At 34.6% G+C, this 25,986-nt stretch overlaps 1 protein-coding gene and 1 non-coding gene across 5 annotated transcripts in view; both read left to right on the top strand.

Moving 5' to 3' along the window:
• Positions 1-25,986, top strand: part of RNGTT (RNA guanylyltransferase and 5'-phosphatase) — a 198,009-nt gene that overhangs the window by 89,847 nt on the left and 82,176 nt on the right. For all 4 annotated transcript variants that reach the window (XR_012074822.1, XM_006200295.3, XM_072965592.1 and 1 more), the window contains exon 12: positions 13,792-13,860. Coding sequence is in view for 3 of the 4 variants with exons in the window: in XM_006200295.3 (XP_006200357.1) it covers positions 13,792-13,860 (69 nt within the window). In the remaining variant the exon portion in view is untranslated. The remainder of the gene's footprint in view (positions 1-13,791; positions 13,861-25,986) is intronic.
• Positions 14,661-14,799, top strand: LOC116281662 (U4 spliceosomal RNA). Its single transcript, XR_004191128.1, has one exon. It is a non-coding gene; the product is annotated as a U4 spliceosomal RNA (small nuclear RNA).

Genomic DNA, 25,986 nt, shown 5'->3' with positions numbered 1-25,986 from the left:
CACATAAGTGGTTTTGGAGATCTAAACAGGATTCTCTTTAGAAAAGAACAATTAAACTTTGCAAAATTGTATTTGTTACTGATTTGAGCAGAGGCTAACTCAATTTTATTAAAGTTATCTAATTATTTTTTCCTGTTGATTAAGTTTTTGCAGCAAACATTTCTAAACTGTGTTATCATACACAATTAATTGGTTGCTAATTTCACAGCCTAATTTTGTCAGTAAATGTGCATTAATCTTTAGGATGACTAGTTTTGGTTCCATATGGATGAAATAAAGTTAAGTTATGCTTCTGGTTAACCTGACACCTTGAGCTTATGTTCTTAATCTGTTGACTTTTTTTATGATAGTATATTTGACTGTGTTTTTAGGTGCTTAAAATACAGGGACAATTAGACATGATCCTTAACCTCACAGAGGTTACATTTGAATAGAGGAAATTAAATTGTTGAATCATCTTACCTCTGAACAGATAGAACGTTTTAAATCTGAAGGCAGTAGGGGCACAGGTTGGGGAGATAGACTTGGGTGGTGAAGGAGGTGTAGCGATAGGATGAGTTAGGTATTGTTTATGTTGAAGAGGGAGAGGGGGAAGAAAGAGAGAGAGAGAGAGAGAGAGAATGTGTTTTAAACAACTAGAAGAAAAAAAAATATGGCTACCCATTACTTTGGATGAAATGACCAGAAAAACCAAACTGTAAAAGAGCCAAGAATGTAGTTTTTCGTCTGGTTGATATGTATGAGGTGAGATAACTGTACTAAATCCAAATGTATGGCATGAGGAGGTTCAGAATACCTGTACATTATTTTTGCTGTCAGAGAAGACAGGAATTTCAGTGAAAGCCTTATGTATGTTTAGGATTCCTTTTAGGCATATTAGACCAGAGTTGTTCATGCTGTAGACTGTGTGACCTCTGTATTCTTGGGGAGACAACAGAGTCTCCCCCAGCCTGTCCTGCGGGCTTCTCCCTTTCCCCCATTGTTTAGACTGTTTTCATCCAGGAAAAAAAAATGAAATCTTAAATACTCATCTTATCTGGGTCACCTTTTCTAAATGTTGGTGTATTGTAATTCAGTGTTTTATCAAGATATAATTAGAGTAGATTTGATCACTAATTCTAGTAGACTCCCCCCAATTTTTTTGAATGGTATTTTCAAGTAGAGTCTTGAATGACTCATAGTTTTATATATTTTAGAACAAGAGTAATATGTCCAGAATGATGATATTGTTGGTTTAAGTGCATTGCTTTCCAGTACCTAAAATTTACTTTGCTTAGTCTTACCTCTGAAACCTATTATTTTGTGTCAAATACCCCATCATAAGTTGTGGGCTTCTTTTACCAGTTCTATCCATTCCCTTTTCTCGTTCACAAGGATTTTCATTTCTTTCCCTAGTTTTATCCTTTGCCTTTCTTTTTTGTATGTCCTTACAATTCCTTAGCTTAGGCTAGGAGCTGTGAGTACACACTGATGTCCACATACACTATATACACATGTGTGCTCCTTATGAGAGGAAGAGTATGGCTCACTAAGCTGTAGTAAGATGGGACCTTTCTAGGAGAGAATATGTAGGTAGATGCATAGAAGAGAACTAATAAGAGCTTCAAGTTCGACATAGGAGGCCAATGACAATTTATGCAAGTGTTTAAAGGTGTCATATAAAATTCTAGTGAACCACGTGGTTTCTTTGCTGCATTGAATTGTTGATAAATGAGTAACAGTAAGTGCAGTCATTTGACTGTAACAGAGGTATATTTTGCTGTTTTGTTTATGAAGTGTTTTATACAGTTGTCTAGATATAAATCTTAGGTCCTATTTTTATATGCTTTGGAACTTTCTCTGCTAGCTTAACATTGATATAAAGAATAAAGGGAGTGTTTATGCTTTTTATATTGTGGAAACGAAGTTTACTTCTTAACATCTTATTCCATTTTTCTGGTACTTTACTAGGCTATGAAGCAGATTTAGTTTACAGATAAATGCCATTTGGTATCGCAGTATGGGTTGTCCTCATCCAGAGATATTCAGTGTCTATTAAAGGTCTCCTCTGTGGTGGCTAACTGGGTCACTTTACCCATTACCTGACAGGGCAACTATGACATCATTCTGCAGTCTGCCACTTCTTGAAGAGCCTCTTGGCAATAATGCCCAACAGGGGAAGTCATTTGCTTTCCTGCTGAGGGGGTATGACTTTGAGGACAGTTTAAATTGCATCAACTACAGAAATACAGTGACCAAAATTTATTGTAATGATTTCAGGCCAGCTACATAGTCCCCACAAGACTGCCCTGACTTAGACACTGGCTATAAGTTTGGGGGTCCCCAAGGCCGCCTACACTTCAGATCTGCTGGTTACATGGGGGAGAAGGTATAGCTCAAGTGATAGAGTGCATGCTTAGCATGCATGAGGTCCGGGTTCAATCCCCAGTACCACCTCTAAAAATAAATAAACAAACCTAATTACCTCCCCCTGAGCCCCCCTCCCCCCTGAATTAAGAGCTGCTGGTTACAAATTCTAGGGTCCCCAGGGTCTCTCTCAGGTTTAATAGATTACTAGAAGGACTCACAGAACTCAAAAAAGCACTATGGTTATGATTACAGTTTTACTGTAACAAAAGGATACAAATTAAATCCAGCGAAAGGAAGAGCCTAAGCCGAGTACAGCAAAATCTGGGAGTGGCCCAATTGCAAAGCTTCTCCTTGTCTTCTCTGGGGAGTCATGGGTGGTGTTACCTGCTCCTGGCTAAGACCTGTGACAGTGCTCAGAGTGTTGCCAACCAGGAAAGCTCATCTGAGCCTTTGGTGTCCAGAGTTTATGTTGTGGTTCAATCACACACCACTGGCATGGCTGACCTTTAGTGAGCCTTCAGTCCCTCCCAGGGGTTCGGGCTGATTCATTTAGTCTCCAGTTCCTCTGGAGGTCAGAACTGACACGGCATGTTCCAAACCCTCATCATAAATCATACTGTTAGACTTTCTGGTGGCAAACCCTTCAGGCAAGCAAAGATACTTTCATCAGGCAGGACATTCCAAGGGTCTAGAGACCATCTCCCAGTAGCGGGGGGCAAAGGTCAGATCTCTCTTTGGGTAAAGTTAATTCTTCAGTACACACCTATGCAAACAGACAATGCATTTTTGAATGAGATCAATTGTTTTGCAATTTACCATATTGCTCTTTGTTCGAAGTCTCAAATTATATTTTACAAATAAATATGATTTCTCTTTATGCTCAAATTACAAATATTTAATTTCTTGTTTGGTTTCTTTATCTCTCTAATTTTTGTCCCTTTTATTCTGACATTCAGACCAGCCATCTATGTACTTCATTTTTATTTTTATTGTGTCACTTACACAATAAAAATTTTATGGCTAAGTTTCCATTTTAGTCTTGTATTCCTTCCAAAAGTGCTTAATATTCTTCCAAAATTAGTAGGTCATGCTTTTCTACCCATGAAGGAAATATTCATCTATACTTCTTACCAGCAGCAATCTGGATAAACATTTGGGAAGCATTTAGGAGAGGTAGCTCTGAGAAAAAAAAAACAAAAAACACTTCAAAAACCAGGCTAAGGAAACTTGGACTGTAGGCAGTGAGGAGCTTTCAAAGATTGTTACACGTGACTGTGATACAACAAATTGTTTTAGAAAGTTACTTTTAGCAGTAGTGAGTAGAAGTAGTTTGGAGGGAAGAAGTTAACCTACAATCAAGAAGGACCAGTCAGGAGCCTGTTACTGTTGTCTCCACTGGAGATAATGAAAGTTACAAGGGATGGTTTGTGAGAAAGTTATTAACTATGAATGATGATTTTAGCTTTAAAAAAAAACTTTCCCCTTTAATAATCTGTGCATGCATTAAATCAACAGCTTTTAAACTTCTAGTAAGATTCTTTATGTTTTTATACAACTTGGAATAATACATCCCATATGTTTTCTACCTGACCAAATCTTTTTTTTTTTTAAATGAAAAGTAAGTGTGTGTATCTTTTTGAATTAATTCTTGTTTTGTGGTTGGCTTTATTCCTTTTGATAACTATGTAAGTTTAAAAGCTAAAGCTCTAAACATTCTTAGACAATGAACAGATATATATGTAAATTAGAAAATATGTGCAGTATATTGTGTTTAAGTATTTACATGCAATATATTATATATGTGCAGTCAAATTGTAACAGTTCTACCTAGTAAAACTTAAAAATGAAAAAAAAACAAATTTTTTGGGGGGTAATTAGGCTAACTTATTTATTTATATATTTTTAGAGGAAGTACTGGGGATTGAACCCAGGACCTTGTGTATGCTAAGCGAGTGCTCTGCCACTTGAGCTATACCCTCCCTGCTACCTGACCTATTCTTACTGGCTTTTTTTTTTTTTCAATCAGTCCTGTCACTGCGCTATTCCTTTTATATTTATTTAGCACATGTTTATTGAAGTGAGAGCTTACTGTACACCAAATTACTGTAATAGATGCTGAAGATACAGCGATAATAAAATGTAATTCCTGACCTCAAAAATCCCACAGCTCAATCTGGTAGTCAGACAGTGAAAGAGAAAATCCTGTGATGGAGGGTAGCACTGGATGCTGTCAGGGTTTGTTGATGGAGTGTATAACCTAGACTAGAGATGGGGAGATTTCTGAGAATGTGACAATTTAGTTTAGAAAAGCTATCAAGAACATGGACTCTGGAGCCAGAATGCTTTTAGACTTTAGTTCCTTGCTTTGTAACCGTGGGCATGTTCTAAGCTTTGCCATTAAAATGGGATAATGGTCCCTACTTCATAAGATTGTTATGAGGATATAATGAATTAATACAGTTATCTCTCAGTATCTACAGGGGATTGGCTCCAGGACCCCAATGAATGCCAAAATCCGGATGCTTAAGTCCCTTATATAAAATGATGTCGTACCATTGGCCCTCTGTATCTGTGGGTTCCTCATTTGTGAATATGGAGGGCCAGCTGTATAAGTAAAATGTTTAAAGCAGTGCCTGGCATGCAGTGTCATATGTATTATCTCCTCCTTCTCGCTTCCTGTTCTCAACTTTTTTTTTCTTTTTCATGGATAATTAGTACTCAGTAAACATTTGAATAAAACTGTGAATGATAGATGAGAATGATAATTACTTTTTTGTTCTGTCAGAAGTCTTTAAACATCTCTATTAAAATCACTTAACTGTAAAATGACTTATTTTATGTATATTTAGGTCCATATTAACCAGAAGTCATTAACTGGTAGGTCTCAGAAAGATTAAGCTCATATAAAACTTAAACAGTATTGAATTTGCTTGTTGATGAAGATGTGCTCTCCACTTTGTCATAGTTATCACAAGTCCCTGTTATCTTATACTCTGTCCAGTTCAAGTTCATGGCCTGGTACCTATACCCATTTGAGTTTGGGACCTCCTAACACTAGCCCTTCCAGGATAAAGATTGATTGATCTCTTTTAATTTTTTTTAACATTGTATTTTTTGTATTTTATTTATTTATTATTTAATTATTTTGTTTTGGCTAGGGGGAGAGGTAATTAGGTTTATTTATTTTTAGAGGAGGTACAGGGGATTGAACCCAGGACCTCATGCATACTAATCATGCACTCTACCACTTGAGCTATATATACCCTCTCCCAATTTTTAAAAAAATTTTTAACATTTTATTTTTTGTATTTTGTTTATTTATTATTGTGCTGATTGATATCTTTTAAATCTCAAGCACTTAATAGAGTGGCTGTCAATTATTGGCACTAAACAAGTGTTTGTTGAGTGAATGATTGATGTCTCAATTATGAGATTAAAAAGAAAAATTAGAAATCTGGCAAAAAGAGCTTTGATTGTTCCATGAGGGTGAGGTGACTTCACTTTTGTAGAATATGAGGGAATTTTGGTAGAAATAAGACTACCAACCACCAAAAAATAAGGAAAGTATATTTCCTAGAGAAATTTTGTTTTTAGAATTTCTAACTTGTCAAATAGGATTCACTAGAATTATTGTGCTTAATTTTAATTGCAGTAATATGGGTTAATGCAAGAGCCAATTATAGTGTTCCAGAAGCATTTGCATTTTTATTAGCTAACTTCAGCGGTATTGTTTTGTAGGTATCATTGGTTAAAAAAGAGAATCAAACCATTGTTTTTAAAAGAAGATAATGATACTGATTTGTAAGCAAGAAAGAGAGTTTTGTAGAATGATTTTTGCTTATTAAAGGAATATGTAGAGGGTACAGAAGCATTGAATAATCTTAATCTAAACTAGGAGGTAGACTTTGGGAATGAAAAAACAAATAGTAATATCTAGATAAGTGGAAGTTTCCATTTTGGGGGGATTGGTAAAACTAAACCTTGAACTTTAGGAGAATTATGAAAGCATGTTAAAAAAAATCAGCAGATACAAGCTACTATGTTGAGTATTTTCAGGCAGTCATTTGGGGCTATGTAGGGAATATCTGCTCAGAAAACATCTGGTATGAGTAGAAAAGTCCAGTATAGAAAGGTGGAGATAGTTAATTCTTTTCTTGTTTAAGAAAAGAATATTATTTTTCTATACTATGATGAATTGATTTTGCCCATTTGTATTCCCAATTACATTGCAGATTCATTTCCTTCTTCATTGTAGTCTTAAGCTATCATTTTGCTAATTTCTAAAAGATTCCTTTCTATGCTTTGTAACTTTACAACTTCTCATGTTTCCAATTTCAAGCCCTTTTGTGTTATCTCTCTCTGCTTATGCATTTATAATGATTTGATTTCCAATTACTTCCTGGTTCATAGACATATAAAATATCAGTTCAGAGTCAAATCACCTGGTATAACCTTTGTCAGTTCCACCAGTCTTTGATCAGTGGAAAATCACATGCCTTCCGTAGAATATTCAAGTGATGAGATTATGTTTATAGGTAAGCAAATGTAAACTTTTGTAAGTAAAACTTTATGAAATACTATCATGCTTTATTAATAACTATTTGATATATTATGTCTACTAGTTTACCTTTTATCTAATTATCTTCTAATTTTATGTGGTGGAAAATAATCAAGAAAATTGTAGTTCTGAAAAAATGTATCCTAGGATCTTCAGATGAGATTGGGCACATTCAGGGTAGTATGGCCATAGACATCCTAGGATCTTTAGGGTAATTCACCATATACTCCACTTTGAAGCTTCTCCAAGGTTTTGTAGTTAAGTATTTAAAAAGTGAGATATCTTTTAAAAAGTTTTGTTAGAGGTATTTTAAAAATTTAAGTGTTTCTGTGTTTCTGAAGAAAGACTGACAAGGAGAAATGGCTAATTACATCATTGCATTTGATATTTTTACTGCTAAATTAAAATTAAGGTATTATTTAGGGATATCAGCCTAGGTTTATATTATCACTGGGTCCCTATCCCTAGTGCTAAGTGGGTTTGTAGCATTGGTAGGCAGTCAGGAAATATCTACCTAATGAACACCAAATGAAATTTTATTTTTATTGAGATTTTATCATCCAACAAATTATCTAAGAAAAACTTAGCACTTCTTACCTAAGAATATAAATGCAACTCATAAATAAGTCTTATTTAAAATATAGAAAGGGAAAGAAAGCAGACTAGCTTAAAAGTATAGGATATTCTATTTTGGAATATAATATCAGAGACAAAAGCATGCCAAAGTGAGTTTTAAAATGATCTGATATTTAAGTTATTAAAATAAAATCTAACTTTTCAAGCCATACTATTTTAACTAAATGTATTGAGCCTCTTTTTGGCTTCTTGATAAGGATTCCTTCTACCCTAGAAACCGTGCCTAACTGAAACTCTTATCTCAAAGGCTGCTCATAGCACATCCTTGCTGAACACAACTTTTCTATGTTTGGTTTGATCTGTTTATAACCCTGGGTTTCTATTTCTTTGAAAATTTCATTTCAATGACTTTCTTTTGACTTAGTCGTTTTCACTTTGACAACTTATCCTTGGCTATATTATTCCTACTTTAATATTTTAAATTCAGACATATTGCTTTCTAACCATAACTTCCATCTTTAAAAACTGATGAGATGCCTCATCAAAACATTTTATCAACTTCTGCACCATCTGTGAGCCACAGATGTGCTTTCTTCAGCTACGTCTGGGTTTTAGTCTTAGAGGGAGTGGTCTTCTTTGCGAGCACAGTCTCAGCCCAAGTGTACTTTGTATCTTGTATCTTGTGTCTGCGATTCCTAAATTCCCCTTAGTTTCTTAAGGTGGAAGTTGTTATCATTGATTTGTAACCTTCTTTTCTAATTAGTAATTTAGTGCAATAAATTTTCCTGTAACAGACATTAGTTGCATCCCTCATTAGTTGCATATTCATCTACTGTAATTTTCATTTTCATTGTTTGAAATACTTTAACATTTTCCTTATGACTTCTTTTTATTCATGGTTTATATGAAAGTGTTACTAAGTTTCTAAACACTGGGGGATTTAGCAGATATCTTTCTCTTACTGATAATTAATTTAATTCATTATGGTCAGAGAGCATACTATGACTCTCACCTATAAATGTGTTGTATGCACTTGGAAAAGAAGTGTTTTCTCTGTTGTTGAGTGGAGTGTTCTGTAAAGTGTCAACAAGTTCCGGTTGTTTCGATGTTATTATAGTCTTCCATATTCTTACTGATTTTGTGTCTACGTGTGTTCTGTAAGTATTTTCAAAACGTCTTTTTACCCCTGCTCATTGTTTCATAGTTCTGTTCCACGTTGCCCCCACCTCTGACCTCCCTACTTTTTCCTTTCTGTATTTCATTTGGAAAAAGTGCTACAGTTTTTTGTTCTTCAAGTTCAGTGATGCTTTCCTTTGTTATATCCAGTCTCCTGATAAGCCCATTATTATCCTTCCCACTGATTGGCATTCTTTTTCTTTGATACTGTGTTTTTTATTCCTTGCATTTCCATTGTGTCATTTTTATAGTTTTCATCTCTTTGCTGAAATTCCACATTTGCTCATGCATGTTTTCCGCCTTTTCCTTTAAAATATTAAGTTTATTTTAAAGACTTTGATAATTACAAAATGTGGGCCATCCTTGTGTCTTATTCTACTGACTGCCTTAACTTTTGAATGTAGTTCTTTTTTTTGCTTTTACGTGTGTGTGATAATTTTTTATTGGATGCTGGTCATTTTTTCCTGGTTGAACAGCAGAGACTGAGGTAAATACCTTTGTGCTTAGTACTAGGCATACCTCTCCTTTCAGTTTATTAAGCCTCATTTTGGGGTGGGGGAGGTTAGTCGTTGAAACAGTTTTGTTCTGTGTTTGAGATGGGTTTGTGTTGCTATATAGTTATCTTCAGGGCCCCACAGCCTTCAGTAATCCTTAAGCAGATGACTTCTGTTGGTTGAGCCTATTGAGAGGCCTGTAGTGTGAAATGGGTTTTCCCAGTGTTCCTGCTTCACTTGGGCGCTGCTCACCTGTACCACCTGGTGGTCTGTTTTCGTGCTGTTGTGTTCTCCCTCATATGTAATTGACAGTTGCTTGGCACTCAATGCCTGACTTGTGGGGGCAGTGGAGTTTTCTTAGTTTTCCTCAAGTCCTGGTATTAAGCAGAGCCTGAGCACCTCAGTCTCAAGGACGGGTTTCCCCTCAGTGGGCTGACCTTTCCCTCTTGGCAGCTGAATTTTGCCTCGCATGGGTAGGAAGTTTTGGCAGGAGCAAATTTTTCTGTTTTTTATCGACCTAATATCCATGGACCAAGGCTGTTTCTGGCCCCTTGTATAGCTGCAGACGACTTTATCCTCAGATGGCCTTTGCTTCATATCAGGAATGGTCTGTAAAGGGTTTTATGTCTGTTTGCAACTAAGATGAGGCTTTCTCATCTTTCCTGTCTTGCCCTCAGTCTTTCCTGTGAATCCGAGAAGCCTGGGGAATAGAGCTAGTAAACATGTTTGGATTTCTCTTGTGTTTGGGGCTTCCAGGGATTCTAAACTTGCCCACACTTGGTTTTTAAGAATTGGTCAGACTTTCAGTTTTTCTTTGTACTCACTTTTAGGACTGCCATTTTTTCCTCTTATGCTTTCCCAAAGGCAATCAGTTCATGTGTCTCATCTTCCTTTGGAGGGGCTTGGGCTTCAGTTTACCTGGTTTACTGTAGACCTCAGCCCTCTAATGGCCTTAACAAAAGCTATGTTTTTATAGATTATCTGCTTTTAAAAAATGTATTATCAGGTTAGAAGAGGCATTCTCTTGCCATGTTTTACATTGCAAGATTGGAACTTTCCTGTAAACTAGTCTTTTAAAGATAAACTTAAAGGCATTAAGCACTTTACAATTATGAATATAGATCTGAGGAATGGGTGAGGAGGGAAAAAGCTTTGCTAATATTATTCAGTCAGTACTTGTAGCTTGTGATAACATCTGTAGTGACAGTCTCATGTATAATTTGAAGTATGCTGTAACTCAAAGACAGCAGTGAAGATGATGGAAATGTGTTAAGTGACTAAGTATTGGCCCTAGTGATAAAGACACTGATATATAAAGATGCTCATAACAAGTTTGGATAAATTTTCTTTCAGGAATTATAACTAGAAAAAAGCAATATTTAAAATTTAACATGCTATTTTACATATCTGATTTCTAATCAGAATAAATAAATGAATTATAAATTAACAATTTTAGATTTTTCTCTTTATCCCCAAAAAGCCTTCCCTCCATCCCAAGTATTTTACCTCCCTTTCTATGTATCTTATTCATGTAGTACATGCTAAAGTACATTTAAAGTTTGTAAGTTTTAAATGATGATTGGAGGACCTATATATGTGGAAAGTTTCAGAAATCTTTGGAGCATTTGCTTCAGACAGTCACAGACTTTCTTTGGTTATTTTCTTAATTTTAGTTAAAGTCTGATTGAAATCTGTTCTGAGTGATTTTAAATTTTTAAGCTGTCTGACTTGAAACTAGTTACTTAATTTCTCCAGGCCTCAGTTTACTTTTCTGGTGAAGTGAATAATAATATAAAATGCAAAATTATACAACTCATCAGGAATTGTGTGTTTTGAATGATATACGGTAAGAACTAAGCACACCACCACCTTTTAGGTCTTTAACAAATGACAGGTGGTATCATAAATATGGTAAGTCAAGAAAGAAATATTGTCTGGAGTAATCAACAAGGAATAAAAGTGAAAATAAGGAATATTTCTTCTTTTGACCTAAGAAGTTTCATAGTCCCTTAAATTCTCTGATTCTTAGAAAGTTAGAGTAAAATAAAAAATGAAATTACTTTCACTTCTGCAGCAGGTAGCATCATATTATCTAGAATCTTGCCAGCACTGTACTTTATACTGTTTGTGCACACTTTATATCCAGGGATGATCCAGTGTATGAATTAGAGAAGTTTGGTCTGAGAATGGAAAAGCTATATTTACTTGTTATAAATGATGTACCTACGATAAAAGAACAAATTGTATAACCTTTTAGAAATTTTTTAAAAAGATGATTGTGCTATTTGGTTTTCATTGCATCATTCCTCAGCAGCAGGATTTGTGCTATGAATTTAACAGGTTACCTTTTCTTATGTGATGGAATTACAAGAAGTATCAATGTTTTACATTTTTTTCTTGTTTGAACCTTTACTCATCGTTATTTCATTCAAAGAAATCAGTACTTTTAATCCATATTGAATTTTTACTTAGGTAAATTTCCCCCTCAGATGGCTCAGTCATTTAAACCTATGAGCGAATTGGAGATCAATTTCAGATCTGCCCTGAAATTTCTGCCTATTTGGCTAAGCTCTAGATAGTGAGACTCTAAGAGTCCCAATCTACAAGCTCCCCACTTGCTTAATGTCATAATAAGAGGAAAGAACAAAACAAAACAAAAAAGAAAACATCAAGAGCATTACAGTGAAAAAAATTGTAATAAAATATACATAGTATAAAATTGAACTTACCATCTTAAGCATGCATTTCAGTGGCATTAAGTACATTCACATTGCTGTGCAGCCATTGATGTCATTTATCTCCAGGTCTTTTTCATCTTTCCAAACTGAAGCTCTGTACCCATCAAACACTAATTCCTCATTCTCCCTACTCCTCATTCTCCCGTCCCCCAGCCTCTCTAATTTCTGCCCCCATGAGTTTGACTAAGGAGCATTACAATTTTAAGGAAATGTAGATATTCTAAGTCAAATTGGTCTTAAAGCAGTTAGAAACTAGGATTGCTCTTATTTTCCTTTGCTGAACTGCCTCCAGTTTAGAGAAATGACAGATTTCGGATTTCCAAGAAACAAATGTCAGGGAAGATAAAGCCACAGTTTGGGAGGAAGATCACAGATCTTGTTTCGAGTGAAACATGCTTAAAATTTTGATTGTTGCTTTTGGAATGCAAATCTCCCTATAAGTGTAGTGGTTTTAAGAGAATGTGATTGTGATCATAGATTGTGATTGGATAACACAGCATATCTGAAATTTTGGTGGCCATATTTGAATCCCAGGACCATCCTGAATGTTTGTCAGTTGGCCAGAAGCTGGGTAACATGACATTGTTACCTGGCTCTGTGAAAGTATATTCTGTTCTTTTCTGTGAGATGCAGAAACCAGTGTTTAGGCCCTTAGTCAGTGATACACATACTCAATTCTTGAGAATAATAAAAATCTGTGAAAGAGAAGCATTTAAAACTATTTGTTCAGAAGTAATTAGACAGCATTGGGCCTGGAACTCCACTCTTCAGTAGATAGCGGCATTGAAAACACTGTTTGTATTTCATAATGTGTATTCCCTGCAATGCAATTTTTGCTTAAAAAAAATGAAAAAGACAAAAAATGAGACAGAAGTAGGGAAAAAAAGAAAAGTTAAATTTTTTTTTCTGCTTGAGGGTTTAGGGAAAACATAGATAATGCATTTTGGGGCTACAGTCCCCATGTCTGAGCTAGCTTGTGGTCAGATTTTCAGAACATCCCCCACCCCTCCACCTATCCCAGGCAGGATTCTCCGCTCCTTCCTTTTTTGTATACGTTTATTTTTATTCTTTATTTATTACTCCCCAGAGTTTCTACTTTCATTTTAGTCTTGATCTCTGTGTCTTCCTTCCTGTTATGCTGGCTCAGCTTCATGCATTTACAAATATGTTTTATAACTGGAAATTTGTACCTTTTGACCACTTTTGTAACATAAATAAGTACTAGGAATCTAATGTGCAACATGATTAATATAATTAATGTTCCTTATGTTATATATGAAAGTTGTTAAGAGAATAAATCCTGAGTTCTCATCACAAGGAAGAAATACGTATTTTAATTTTGTTTCTATATGAGATGATGGATGTTCACTAAATGTACTGTGCAAATCATTTCAGGTATTTAAGTCAGATCATTATGCTGTACACCTTAAACTTACACAGTGCTGTGTGCTAATTATATCTTAACATAACTGGAAGAAGAAAAAAAATTTTTTTTTCATTTGAGCTGAATTTAAACTCTTTTTTTTAAATTGAAGTACAGTCAGTGTGTTAATCTCTGGTGTACAGCACAATGTCCCAGTCATACATATACATACATATATTTGTTTTCATATAAAAATATGTTTTTAATATTTTATCCATCATTTTGTTTGTTGTAGTTTGGACTATCAGAATATCTAGCCTGCTGTGTGGAATGGAAATCTTCATATATTTTTAAAAAACTTAACAATATATTCACCTAGACCCGTCTGTTTCACCCCTCTCTCCCATTTTGTATTTCAGTTTTTAAAATTTATGTATTAAGAAGTTCTTACAAAGCATACAAAAAATTAAAAAAACTTTTAAGGTGATTTATGTATTGATTATTGCCTTTCTAAAAGTATGTGCATTTATTTTACAGCTACTTGAAGGAAATTTTGCCAAAGAAGTTAGCCATGAAATGGATGGACTCATTTTTCAGCCCATTGGAGTAAGTTCATTTGTCTCTGTGTGTGTGTGCACGTATGTGCGTGTGCATGTGTGTGTTAAGTACATTTTCCTTAGATATATTTACTTAGGATTAATTACTGCTACAATCACTGCTTTTCTTAAAACAAATTGTTCATTATAAAATATTTCATATATACTAATTATAATAATAAAATGAACAGTTGTTTGCTTTTAACTTAGCTTAAGAAATTAATATCACTGATCATAATTTTAAAGGAAATTATTAGTCTTTTAATACAATTAGTTTTCTTACTGTTCTTGCAAAATGAATGTTACTTTGTTTCTTCACTAGAACTATACCAACAACCTTACATAAATGCTTATTCCTTTCTGTAGCCTAATATATCTTTAAGCATTACAATTTTTAAAACTTCATTTTGCTATGGATGAGTAAAATTCAAAGAGTTATCAATACTTGAAGAAAGATACAATTCTTAGAGTATTTATTCCATGTCAGATTTTTGAAACTCACTGAAAAACTTTCACCAGCTTAATGGTCAAATTATGTATTTGGAGTAAGCTATGTTTTACTCTGGTAAAGTTTCTTACCCTCTGCACGTAATTCTTTGCTGTGGGGAGCTCTCCTGTATGTAGCAGGAAGTTTTGCAGCATCCTTGGTCTATACTTAGTAAATGGTAGTATTACCTCTCCCTCTCACCCCTCCAGGTTGTGACAACCAAAAATATATACATTCACTGCTTTATTTCCCCTGAAGAGCAAATTTGCCTTCAGTTGAGAACCTATGCTCAATAGGGCAGTGTTTCTTAAAACTGTGACCTGAGCTTTTTGCAGTGGCAGTATGGTAGCCAATGATGTTTATCCGAGGTGCAATTATTGCTAATTGAAAACTTTCCCAATACCCACCATGGTGCCTTGAAATATAGTCAGTGTTGGCAGTTTTTGACAGTCTCTACGGAGACTGAATAAAAAAAAAAACCCAATAGAAACAAAAAACGAAACTGTGGCCTGTGGACAAGGAACATTAGCACCACCCAGAAAGTTGTTATAAATGTCATTCACACCAGGCCTACTGATGACAAACTCTGGGAATGGAGTCCAGCGATTTGTGCTTTAACAAGCATCTCCAAGTGACTCTGATGCATATGTTGAGATATGAGAACCACTGGTCTTTAGGAAAGAGATGTATTGCATGTGCCACACCTTGTCATATGCTACATTTTACCTTCACTAACTATCCTTAGACATTAGGGTATGAGCTAGTTGTGAAGTTATATAGAGAGACATCAAACTGGGTACCTGGAGAAAAACTAATATTTTTGAACACTGTATATTAAACACTATGTTACATATGCTTTACATGTATAGTAAAACTCTGCTATTATGCAAATTTACATGTAATGTGACATGTGATTGGCTCTTGTCTTCTTCCCAGCCCCTCATGCTAAACAGATGGAGGGAACATCTTCTCTGGTCGAAGGAGGAGGAAATGGGCGAGTGTTAGAGGCTGGGGACAGAAGTTGTAATAAGTGCTGTTTTAGGAAGAGAGAGTTAGATCTTTTAGTTCCGGTACTTTCCAGGTCTAATCTCTGTGGGTTGAAAGAAATAAAATTTAATTATAACAGTAATTACGGTAAGTTTCATTGTGTTAAACTCATGGTTCAGACTCATGCATATATGAGATTTTGGTATGTGTAAGAGAAGTGGCCTTGTGATGTCTAGTGTAGTCAGTTGGTTTATTAGTCTCTTCCCGTTCCAGTAACCGCACGTATTAGTACAGTGACTCTGTAATTGACATCTGCTAAGGCAAGTCCCCCTGTTCTTTGCCAGGCTTTTCTTAAGTATTTGTGGGCATTTGGTTTAACACAAGTTTCAATCAGTTTGTCAGGTTACCCAAAAATTCTTGGAAGTTTAATTGGAAATGCTTTGAATTTAGATTAATACGGAGAAAATGCAGTGTGTTTAAAATGTTAAGTCATCTTCTCAATAAATAAGGGAGAGCTCTTATCAGGTCTTTTTCTGTTCTCTAATATAGTTTAAGTTTTTAATTGTTGTTGTTAGTCTAATTTCTAGTTATTTATTATTTCCTGTTTTTATAGTAAATGGTATTTTTTAAAATTTGGTACTTCTAGTGTACCTGCCACATTGTTGAGTGATTTATTTTGTTGATTCAACACTCTTGCTGAACAACCTTAGTTCTAATAATTGTCTAATTTTATATATTGGTCAGGACCTCTAGTACTGGCTTAAACATGACTCTCATTGGATGGAGGAGAGGGAGACATTTATACCTCAAAAGTTATATGACTAAATTTTCTCCTTTAAGTATAGTTTTGGTAGATTTCTATTGGATACCTTTTATCATGTTAAGAAATTTTTGGTTTTAACAAAGATTTTACAGAGGCTTTTGTTTTTGTTTTCCAATCATAAGTAACAGGTTTTGGGAGTTAACAAATGTCTTTCCTGATCCATTGAAACTATCATGTCATATTCCATTTAATGAATTTCATGTAGTAAATTATAATGATTTTCTCATGTTGATCCATCCTTGCATTCTGGGAATTCTTAATAAGAGAGAATAAACTCTTACTCTTTTTTTACTTTCCTAAAACCAATATATCTTCTACATGGAAGTTTAGACAGTTGCAATAGTTAAAATAGACTTTTTATGAAGTTTATTAGTATCACTATTACATGACTGTGTATCTCTTAATTTTTTTCTCCTGCCATCATTTCAATAGACTTTTCATGTTTAGATACTTTACTTCCTAGAGTATTAAGATTATATGGTATGTGGAAAGGCTGTGAAAGGGTCACATTTTGTTCATCAGGGCACTTGCCAGTTTCTTTTTAATTTAGTGTAACAGATACTTAAATTAGTATATAACTGCAAAAGACTCACTTCATTAAGAAAAAATGATTCACAACTGCCTATTTTGGTAAAGTTTAATCGATGATACAGCACTATACTATACTGTACTACTGTTTAGTACTCCTTTTCAGTTTCCATGAAGTTTTAATGATTTCAGTCTTTATTTCTTGATATGTTTCATTTGTAATTGTAATTTCTTATGATAAATTTTTGGCTAGTTTCTTATCTCTAAAGGTACATTTTACCAACTTTAATTCTCTTAATTTTTACGACCAGTATTACATCTTTCATAGTGTTTGCAGTGTGCCCTTTAGTGGGAGGGAGTTCAGTGTTAGTGGATGGAATGACATCTGGCTGTAAGAAGGATGTGGTTGGTACTAAGTTACATGTCTGTCCATTCTATTTAATCCAGTGATTCTTTTTGCATTCCTACTGTACTTGTGTTAAATCTTCTAAAGGGTATTCGGAATATATGATATATTGACGCTGCCCTCCAGAACGGGCTTCATTTTAGCATGACTCCATTCCGGGTAAGCAGGAGGCAATTTTCTCACTCATACACAAACTTTCATTATATTCAGCTTTGTAGCCTTTGTTATTTTTTCATGATTTTGCTTTTGCAATTCAGCCTGACTTTTCTGTTGTTACTGTGTCCTCACTTTAGGCCACCATCACAGGAGTGGTCTTGTGTATTCCATTTTCAAACTTTAGATTTGCCAAAGCCAGTGATGATACTGTACCTAGCTTCTATGGAGAGATTTATGACTTTTCTACCTCTTATAAAAAATGAAAATAAAAGTTTTCATTAAATAGATGATCTTTTTTTAAATCTAAGTATAGTCAGTTACAATGTGTCAATTTCTGGTATCCAGCACAATGTCCCAGTCATACATATACATACATATATTTGTTTTCATATTCTTTTTCATAAAAGGTTATTACAGGATACTGTGCTATACAGAAGAAATTTGTTTATCTATTTTTGTATATAGTGGTTAACATTTGCAAATCTCAAACTCCCAAATTTATCCATTTCTACCCCTTTGCCTGAACCATAAGATTGTTAATGGTGTCTTGTGAGTCTGTTTCTTTTGTAGATAAGTTTATTAGTATCCTCTTTTTCCCTTCCCTTCCCTTTTCTCTTTTCTTTTCTCTTCTCTTCTCTCCTCTTTTCTTCCTTTCTTTCCTTCTTCCTTTTTTTCTTTCTTTCTTTCTTATTCCACATATGAATGATATCATATGGTATATTTCTTTCTCTTTCTGGCTTACTTCCCTTAGAATGATAATCTCTAGGTCCATCCATGTGGCTGCAAGTGGCATTATTTTATTCTTTTTTATGACCCGAGTAGTATTCCATTGGATAAATATATGCCACAACTTCTTTATCCAGTCATCTGTCAGTGGACATTTATGTTACTTCTGTGTCTTGCCTATTGTATATAGTGCTGCTATGAACATTGGGGTTCATGTATCTTTTCAAATAAGAGTCTCCTCTAGGTGTATGCCCAGGAGTAAGATTGTAGGATCATATGGTTGTCTGTTTTTAGTTTTTTGAGGAGTCTCTATACTAGTTTCCATAATGACTGCACCAAACTGCATTCCTACTAACAGTGTAGGAGGGTTCCCTTTTCTTCACACTCCGTCCAACATCTATCATTTGTGGACTTTTTAATGATGGCCATTCTGACTGATATGACGTGATTAAATAAATGATCTTGACTAGCAATGTTAAACACCATATTTATGATATCCTGCTAAAGAAAGTAGAGTTTAAGATATATTTTTTTAATAGTTCATGACTCTTACAATTTCTATTTGTGACTTTCAAAAAAAGAATACTTAAGCTTTTCTCTCACCTAATTCTTTGAAATTGAAACCACTGTACTTAGATGTTGTCATCAAGTTCCTTTTCTTTACCAAGTGAAATGGACTTTTTATGATTGCTGTTGCATATTCAGAAGAAAGACCTTAATTTTCCTTTTCAGCCACTCTAAGTCTTCTGTGTGAGGAGGTGAGAAGAGAATTGATTACAGGCAGGTGTAGCTTCCAGTGGTGGGAGGAGATATGATTTTAAATGGTCCAGAGACAGGGCATTAATGATATTTGCATTACATGATGAGAATTTAGTCCTGTTTCAGTTTTTTTATTCATTCTCTCAGTTTATAAAGAGAAAGTGTATCTATTTCTAGTTTTTAATATCTAATGCTTGCTAATCTTTCCCTTTTCAACAAGATGAGTGTGAACTTAGTTTTACACTGTTCAAAAGGCAACATTCTCTGCTGGGTTGATTCATTTCCATCGTATCTAATATTTAAGACTACTTATTTAGGGTAAAGGATACCATTTTCTATGTTTGGTATAAATGGCATATGTATACCATTTGGTATAAAGTTTCCTGAATATTTTGCAGGGGAGAGGCATTTTTCAGCCTACCACAATTATCCAGCTTTATATGGCATTTCCAGCTAATAGTCATAGACCCTAATACCCAATGTAATGTCTTATTCTGTCCTTGTAAGATTTGTAAGTTACCTTCCTTCCATAGGGTTTCTATTTAAAGCAAGTTCTGAATGAGAAATTTAGGACACTTGTTTAGTCCAAGAACTTTTTAATGTAAAAAATTACCAACATTTCTAAATTTTTCTTCTGGGGAAGTCTAAAATCTTGATGGACTCAACTTTAATAATTAAGTGCAGGCAGGTTAAGTAATAGACTCTTACGACAAAATACAGTGTATTAGAGGTAACCTGTGTTTTTTGTCATGTTAAAATATAATTTTTCCACCCTTTATTTTTGAACTGGAGGATATCCAAGTATTAGAATCTATAGTTCTTTTCTCTGGAATTTTTCAGCCTGTGCAGAGACCAACCCTCTAGTCTTTGCTTGGTGGTATTTGCCTGGGTGTTCGCATTCTTGGAATTGAGAAGATAAATGGGCAAGTGTGTGCTTTTCTGTAGGTAAACTCTTCACTTAGCTCTCCGAAGTTTCACTTTTCCTCTTCTGTGATTCTTGAATCTTCTGAAATGGAGCTTCTGTCCTTCAGTTTTTCCATAGAAGAAACATACCTCCTGCCTTTTTCCCAGGTTGGGAGGGAACCTAGAGGTTTAAATGCTCCTTATACAGATTTTCACCCAGTCTCCTGTTTCCAGTATGAGGCGCACAATCTACCCCCCACCCCATGTCCCTTGCAGCCTTCTCAGTATCCGTTCTTCTGTGACTGCAGCATGCATTCCTCTGCCTTGGCATCCTTCTCTGCAGGCACTTAGTATCCAGTTTTCTTTGCTCTTTTCTCTGTTAACTTCTGCATCTACTTTCTGTCTTTCAAAAATTCAACATGCTGTTTTCTGCTGTTGTCTTCTCTCCTATTTTTCCTTTTCTATTGGTACCTCTTTTCTGTAACTCCCATTTAGGGAGGTTTCAAATCAAAGTGGATATAAATGCACATGTTTAATTCATCACATTTATCAGAAAATCCCCCAGACTTCCCACAATGTGGTGTTGCATCTGTTGGCTTCCTTGAGCCAACAATTCAAATAAATGAAGAAAGGGACTATTCTGAGTGACCAGACTCACCAGTGATCTGAGTGAGTCTGTATAAAGTGGAGAGAAAGCCCTGGTCAGGGGTGGGCAGAGCTTGATTTTTAATCTCAGTCCATTCTCTAATACCACAGAAATATTCCAAAAGCAAATGAATGGCAAAAAATGAGGATTCCTGGTACATCTACTTGTGAAAAAACTCCTTGGCCTACATTTGTTTGGTGCTGGTTACATAAAAATTAGCAAGAAGTTAATTCTGCTCCATTATATTAATTACAGTGAGTGAACTAAAGTTGAACAAAAGGTAGAAGATATTACTGCTGATTAAAAAATAAAAGGAAAAAATATCCTGGCAAAATACTGAAGAGCAATGATAAAGATGCTATATTGAAGTGATGATTCTGTAGAGGGCAAAACCGCAAATACCAACTTAGATTTTGTTTACCTTTTGATTTAATGTTCAGTTTTTCAGAGACAACCTTGTAACACATTCAGAATGTCACTTAGCTTGTTACTTTTATAAGAAAAAGGAAAAGCAAAGTTAATCGATGATATATTCAGGAAAATTAAGTTTAGGATATTTCTTCGTGTTTATAAAGAAATGTACCAGAACTTGATATTTACTAAAATGCAAAACAGCCATTAATTATCATGAAAGCCTCAGTTTAAAAAAAAGTAGGTTAAATTGCATTTATAGAATTGTGGAAAATTGGAGCTGAAAAGCACTTGAAGATTCTCTAGCCCAGTGATTTCAAAACATGAATTTTCAAAGTTCTGGGTTTCCGTGAATTGCCTTGGGACCACGTGCAGGGATAGGTTACTAGGGGAGCATTCTGTTTATATCACAGTAGCCCTGATTTATTTCTTTTATGTAGTATACTTCTAGATAAGATTGTGGTTTAAAAAGGGCTTCACCCAAGTAAATAACATTGGAATCAGTTGCTTTTTTGAAAGGCCACCAGTGATCTTTCTTCATTGCAAAATCAAGATAATTTTTCAGCCCCTTTCTCACTTGATCATCTAAATGGCAGTCTACCCTGCTGTCCACGCTTCCCTGAGATACTCTCTTACATGGCATCTGTGATATTACAGGCTCCTGATTCCTTCTAGTCTTGGGCCGTTTCTTCTGTCTCATTCATGCTCTGCATCTGCTACTAGCCATTGAGGTTTGGAGTTTCTCAAGGCTCAGTGTGCTGGACCTTAATTCTTTCTCCTGCTCTGCTCTCTCCCTAGAAATCTCATCCACACCCATGGCTTTAGTTATCTCTTGTCAGCCTGTGCCTCAAATTTTCGATTTCTATTTAAGCTCCAGATTTGTATATCTAATTGCCTACCCTGATACTACCTTACACATTTCTCAAAAACACCAGAAGCTCAATATCCTTGAAAGCTGAACTCCATCTCTACTCCCCAAACAAGCCAACACACAAACTACAAAACAGTCCTTTCCCAACATTTTCTACCTCTGTTACTTAAATGCAGTTACTTGAATGAGAAGTCCAGATGTCATCTTTGACACCTTTCCCTCTTTTATCCCTTTAATCCATCTCCAAGTCTTGCTTTGTTTCCTAAATATCTCTTAAATTATTCCCATTTCTCTTCATTACCAGCGCCACAACTCCAGTCTGACTTGTCATTCATTGCCTGTTTCCTGGACCACTGAAGTGGCATCCTAACTGGTCCTGCAGCATCCTTCTTTGTCACCCTCCAGTCCTATCTTCATACTACATCCAGAGTGATCGTTGCTCTTAATCTCTGGTAATTTCCCCTTGCTTTCAGGTTAAAGACCAAAGATTAGAAACCAGTTTACTCTATTACATGCTGCCTTTTGGTTTCCCCTTGTGTTTTGCTGTTGATACAGAAATAACTCATTTTTATTTAAAGGTGGCTTACTTATATTACTTCATTCATAAATAGTGTTTTAAAAATTGAACTGTAAGTTATACTTGACAAATATTAAATATTAATATTAAATATTTTGAGAAAATTGGATATTTTCTTCAAAGAAGAAATTGGTGGTTTATTATAATATAAACCTATATTCTTTCTAACATTTAAAGCTCAAACTTAGTTCAAACTGAAGTGATCATCTTTAAAAAGAAGCATTTTCAATTTGAATTTTCCATCTGGTTATTTCCATCTGGTTATACCATAAGCTAGATAAGTTTTATTAGACTCTTATATATAAGGTTTTCAGTTTTACGATTTTATTGACATTTTGAATTGCTAATCTTTTGTGGTTTGCAACCTGAAAATGAATATTTTAAGATGGCCATTTGGCATTTTAATATACTATATAGATAGTAGATCTTTTACTTGACAGCTATTAGATCTTTCAATTTAATTTACAAAGTTGATAATACTTATTTGTTTACTAGCTTTTAGAAGAGGGTTTTAATGATTTATGTAGCATGGTAAATTTTTATTTGTGGTAATAACTGATTAATTTCTAACTTTTAAAAATCGTATTTGATTTTATTTTTGTCATCTGGAGACACATGTTTCTAGATAGGAATTTTTGTGCCATTAATAATCCCTCACTATGAAATAAAAACTGAATTATATGTAATGAATTATAAAATAGAGGTGGTAATAAAACTTGAAATATTTTCTTTGTTTTATTAAAAAGGACTTTTTCTTGTTTTATCTGCCAGCTATATTGTGATTAGTAAAGCATATAATTGTTGCTATATTGAATCTAGAGTATTTACTCTCAAGCATTAGTGATTTTTTTTTTATGTTTTCATCACTATCTTGATTTTCTGTAAGGTGGGTCAGCTTGATTTTATGTCTCACACATTAATCAGTTTGCATGTAAATTGAGTCAGCTTTGATTTTAATATTGCTTCCTTGTGAAATATTAATGTTTTTATTAAATCTTTACTACTGCCAGGTATATTGAATGTTATAGATAGATTGTAAAATGAAAACTGGAATTAGTCTAATGCCTTGTCTTGAAGTACATGACGAATTAGAGTGGTTTTCCTCTGTAGCAGAGATGATGTTACCATGGTGAGAGCTTCTGTTGCCATGACATTTGCTTGCATATTTTGATAGGTCTTCAGTTGAAGAAGGGCTCTGTTTCCTGGCAGACTGGAAAAGTGTCATTCTATCTTTTCCCCAAGTATGTTATTTTTTATTGAAAAATAAATAATAATTTCCAAGGAATTGTAATAGTGAACTGCCAAGAAAGAAAATACACCTTGTTTATTTAAAAATTTTTTTCTTCAACTTTTGAAAGACGGCAAAATATTCTTAGCTTGCTTTGTGTAAAGAAGAGAAAGCAGAAGAATATTATTGTTCTGGTTTTCTTAATAAATAAAGCATTTGCTTTTCCATCAAGTTTCGTTGACAAAATAAACAGCTAAAGATGAATAATTTGTAATCATTCTCAACTGGATGTAGATACATAATGTTACTGTACAACAAAAAGACACTGCTGATGATGCTGTATTGGTAGCATAGAAAAGGAGAAATAAGTATAAATAAAGACTCTACAAAAATGAAAGAATCTGTGAATTCCAAGAGGATAAAGTACAAAAATCAATTTTAATTTAATTAATACATATTAAACACAGTGAATTAAGGATAGTTCCTTTTTATTGATAACTTATGTTTAATGTTGCAACATTAATGGTAGATATTTTTTAAAAATTGTATTTTACAGTGGTATATTCTTAATTTTAATTTTAACTTATCTTCTCATAGTTTCTTTATGCATTTATAGGCAGATACAAATTTGTTAATACATTATTATTTCCACTCCACTTTTCAAGGAAGGTAGCACATTATTTTGCACTGTGCTTTTCAGGACTTGTCCAGCCAAATATTTTAATGTGTATTTTGTTAGTGTTCTAATTTGAGCATCACGGGACATCTTAGAATCAGCAGAAAGATGGGGCTTATTATTGATATCTCCCATCCCTTAAGCTTGTGGCAGTTTGGACTTGTAGAAGGACATATTTAAAAACATACGTTTTGTCAATGTAGAATGAATTTTCCTTTTGTTGTCGAAGTTCATTGATAACTTTAGTGGCGCTTTTTACTAGTAGGCCAATTCATTTTGTAAAAGCTGCAAATTGAAATATTCTATAATGAGTACATCTTGACACAAGCTGTTTCTTCTGCAGCAAACTGTTTTCTTTCTTTCTGTATTACTCCCATTCATCCTTTGAATATCAAATTAAGTATGGCTTCTTTGGGGAAGCCCGGCTGACTAGGTGAGTGTGACTCTCCCCTGTGCTCTTATAATGCTCTTCTTCATACCGGCTCTAGGAGCATTGAAAATTATTTCAGTGATACTCCGCAGCACAAATTAGCAAAAAGAGAGGGTATTGTAGTTGATATAGAAAGTAATGAGGCTGCAGATGTTACTTGTATCTAGAGTTTGATCCACTATCAGTAGACTGCTTTTATTCAGACTTGTGTCTGCCAGGGAAGAGGAGTAACTCTGGGAGAATCTGCTAGCTCTAAAAGTTAATGGAATTTTATACCAGATGGCAGTAGTCCTGGATATTCCTGAGTGTTTAGAATCTATTAGCTCATTCCTTCATCTAATAAATTGGGTGTCTGCTATGTGTCATACACATTGCTGAGTTTTGGAAATAATAAAAGTGGATAAAGGCAAAGGGCTTACATTGTATGAAGACCCTTAACACAGCAGCAAGGTGAGATGAGTGCAGGCCGATGGATGATGGAGGCACTTTGGTGGGTCCAGAGAGTACACCAGGATGCATGGGAGATAAGGTCTGTGCTCAAGATAGGACAGGAAACTTGATTCAGTAGACTTTCGTGGTGCCTGAGTGGTCGAGATTAGGTAAGTCTTGGTTTAGGCACTGAAGTTTATTAGGTTGTCTGAGCTCTCTTTTCCCACTAGCCAGGGCCTTGCCAGTTGCTTCCCCGCCTACTCACCACGCCAAACAGAATTAGACTAAAAGTACAACTGACTTAAAATTGGTTCCCTTTGGAACAGTTTATAATATCTCATGAAGTCATCTAACCCAACCTTTCATCATTTGCTTTTGGACAAATGATATATTTTATTTTGTTAATGGTAGAAAGATTTCACTATTACTGTGATTTGGGAATTATTTGGACAAGTCTAACCATTTGGTTATCAATTTGTTTATCTGTAAAAAGAGGGAGTTTACTGCTTGTTTTCAGTGTCCCTTATCTTTCTAGTATTCTTACTCAGTGTATTAACTGATCTTGATACTAACTGGATATTTTCATGTAATCTGTCTTTATCTCTGTTTCCTTATTGGTTAAAATTTAAAATCACTAGTAGTTCTGTGGAACTGCCCAGATAAACTAAAGCTGAAGTTTCAGAAGTCTTTGTGTAACTATAATTTTTTCAGAAATTTTTCATTAGGTTATTTAATACTAAAATAACAACAAGAAGAAATTAATCAGACTTGTGAGTTAGATATTAGAAATAGTAATATAACTGTGTTTTTGAGTAATTTTTCCAACCCCAATAAGCCAAGAAACTACGTTAATTCTCTAATGTTAAATTTTACTCCAAATCACAACTTCATTTTCCATAAGTAGTAGTAAAACTTTTATAAATAAACAAGAAATGTCAGCAAGCTTTTTAAAATGGAGTTCTCCATTTTCTTCCCCTGCTTCTTTCTGTGATATCGCTTCCTGCTATCTCTACCACGTTTGTGACTTTTCAGAAATGGAATACCAAGTGGTTGCCCTGAGATATTTTTATAAAAGATCAGCTCTTCCCTCTAC

Source organism: Vicugna pacos, chromosome 8, assembly GCF_048564905.1.
Source record: "Vicugna pacos chromosome 8, VicPac4, whole genome shotgun sequence".
In the NCBI taxonomy this organism is placed as follows: domain Eukaryota; kingdom Metazoa; phylum Chordata; class Mammalia; order Artiodactyla; family Camelidae; genus Vicugna; species Vicugna pacos.
Note: the sequence above shows the minus strand (reverse complement) of the source record. Positions and strands in the feature narration are given on the sequence as shown.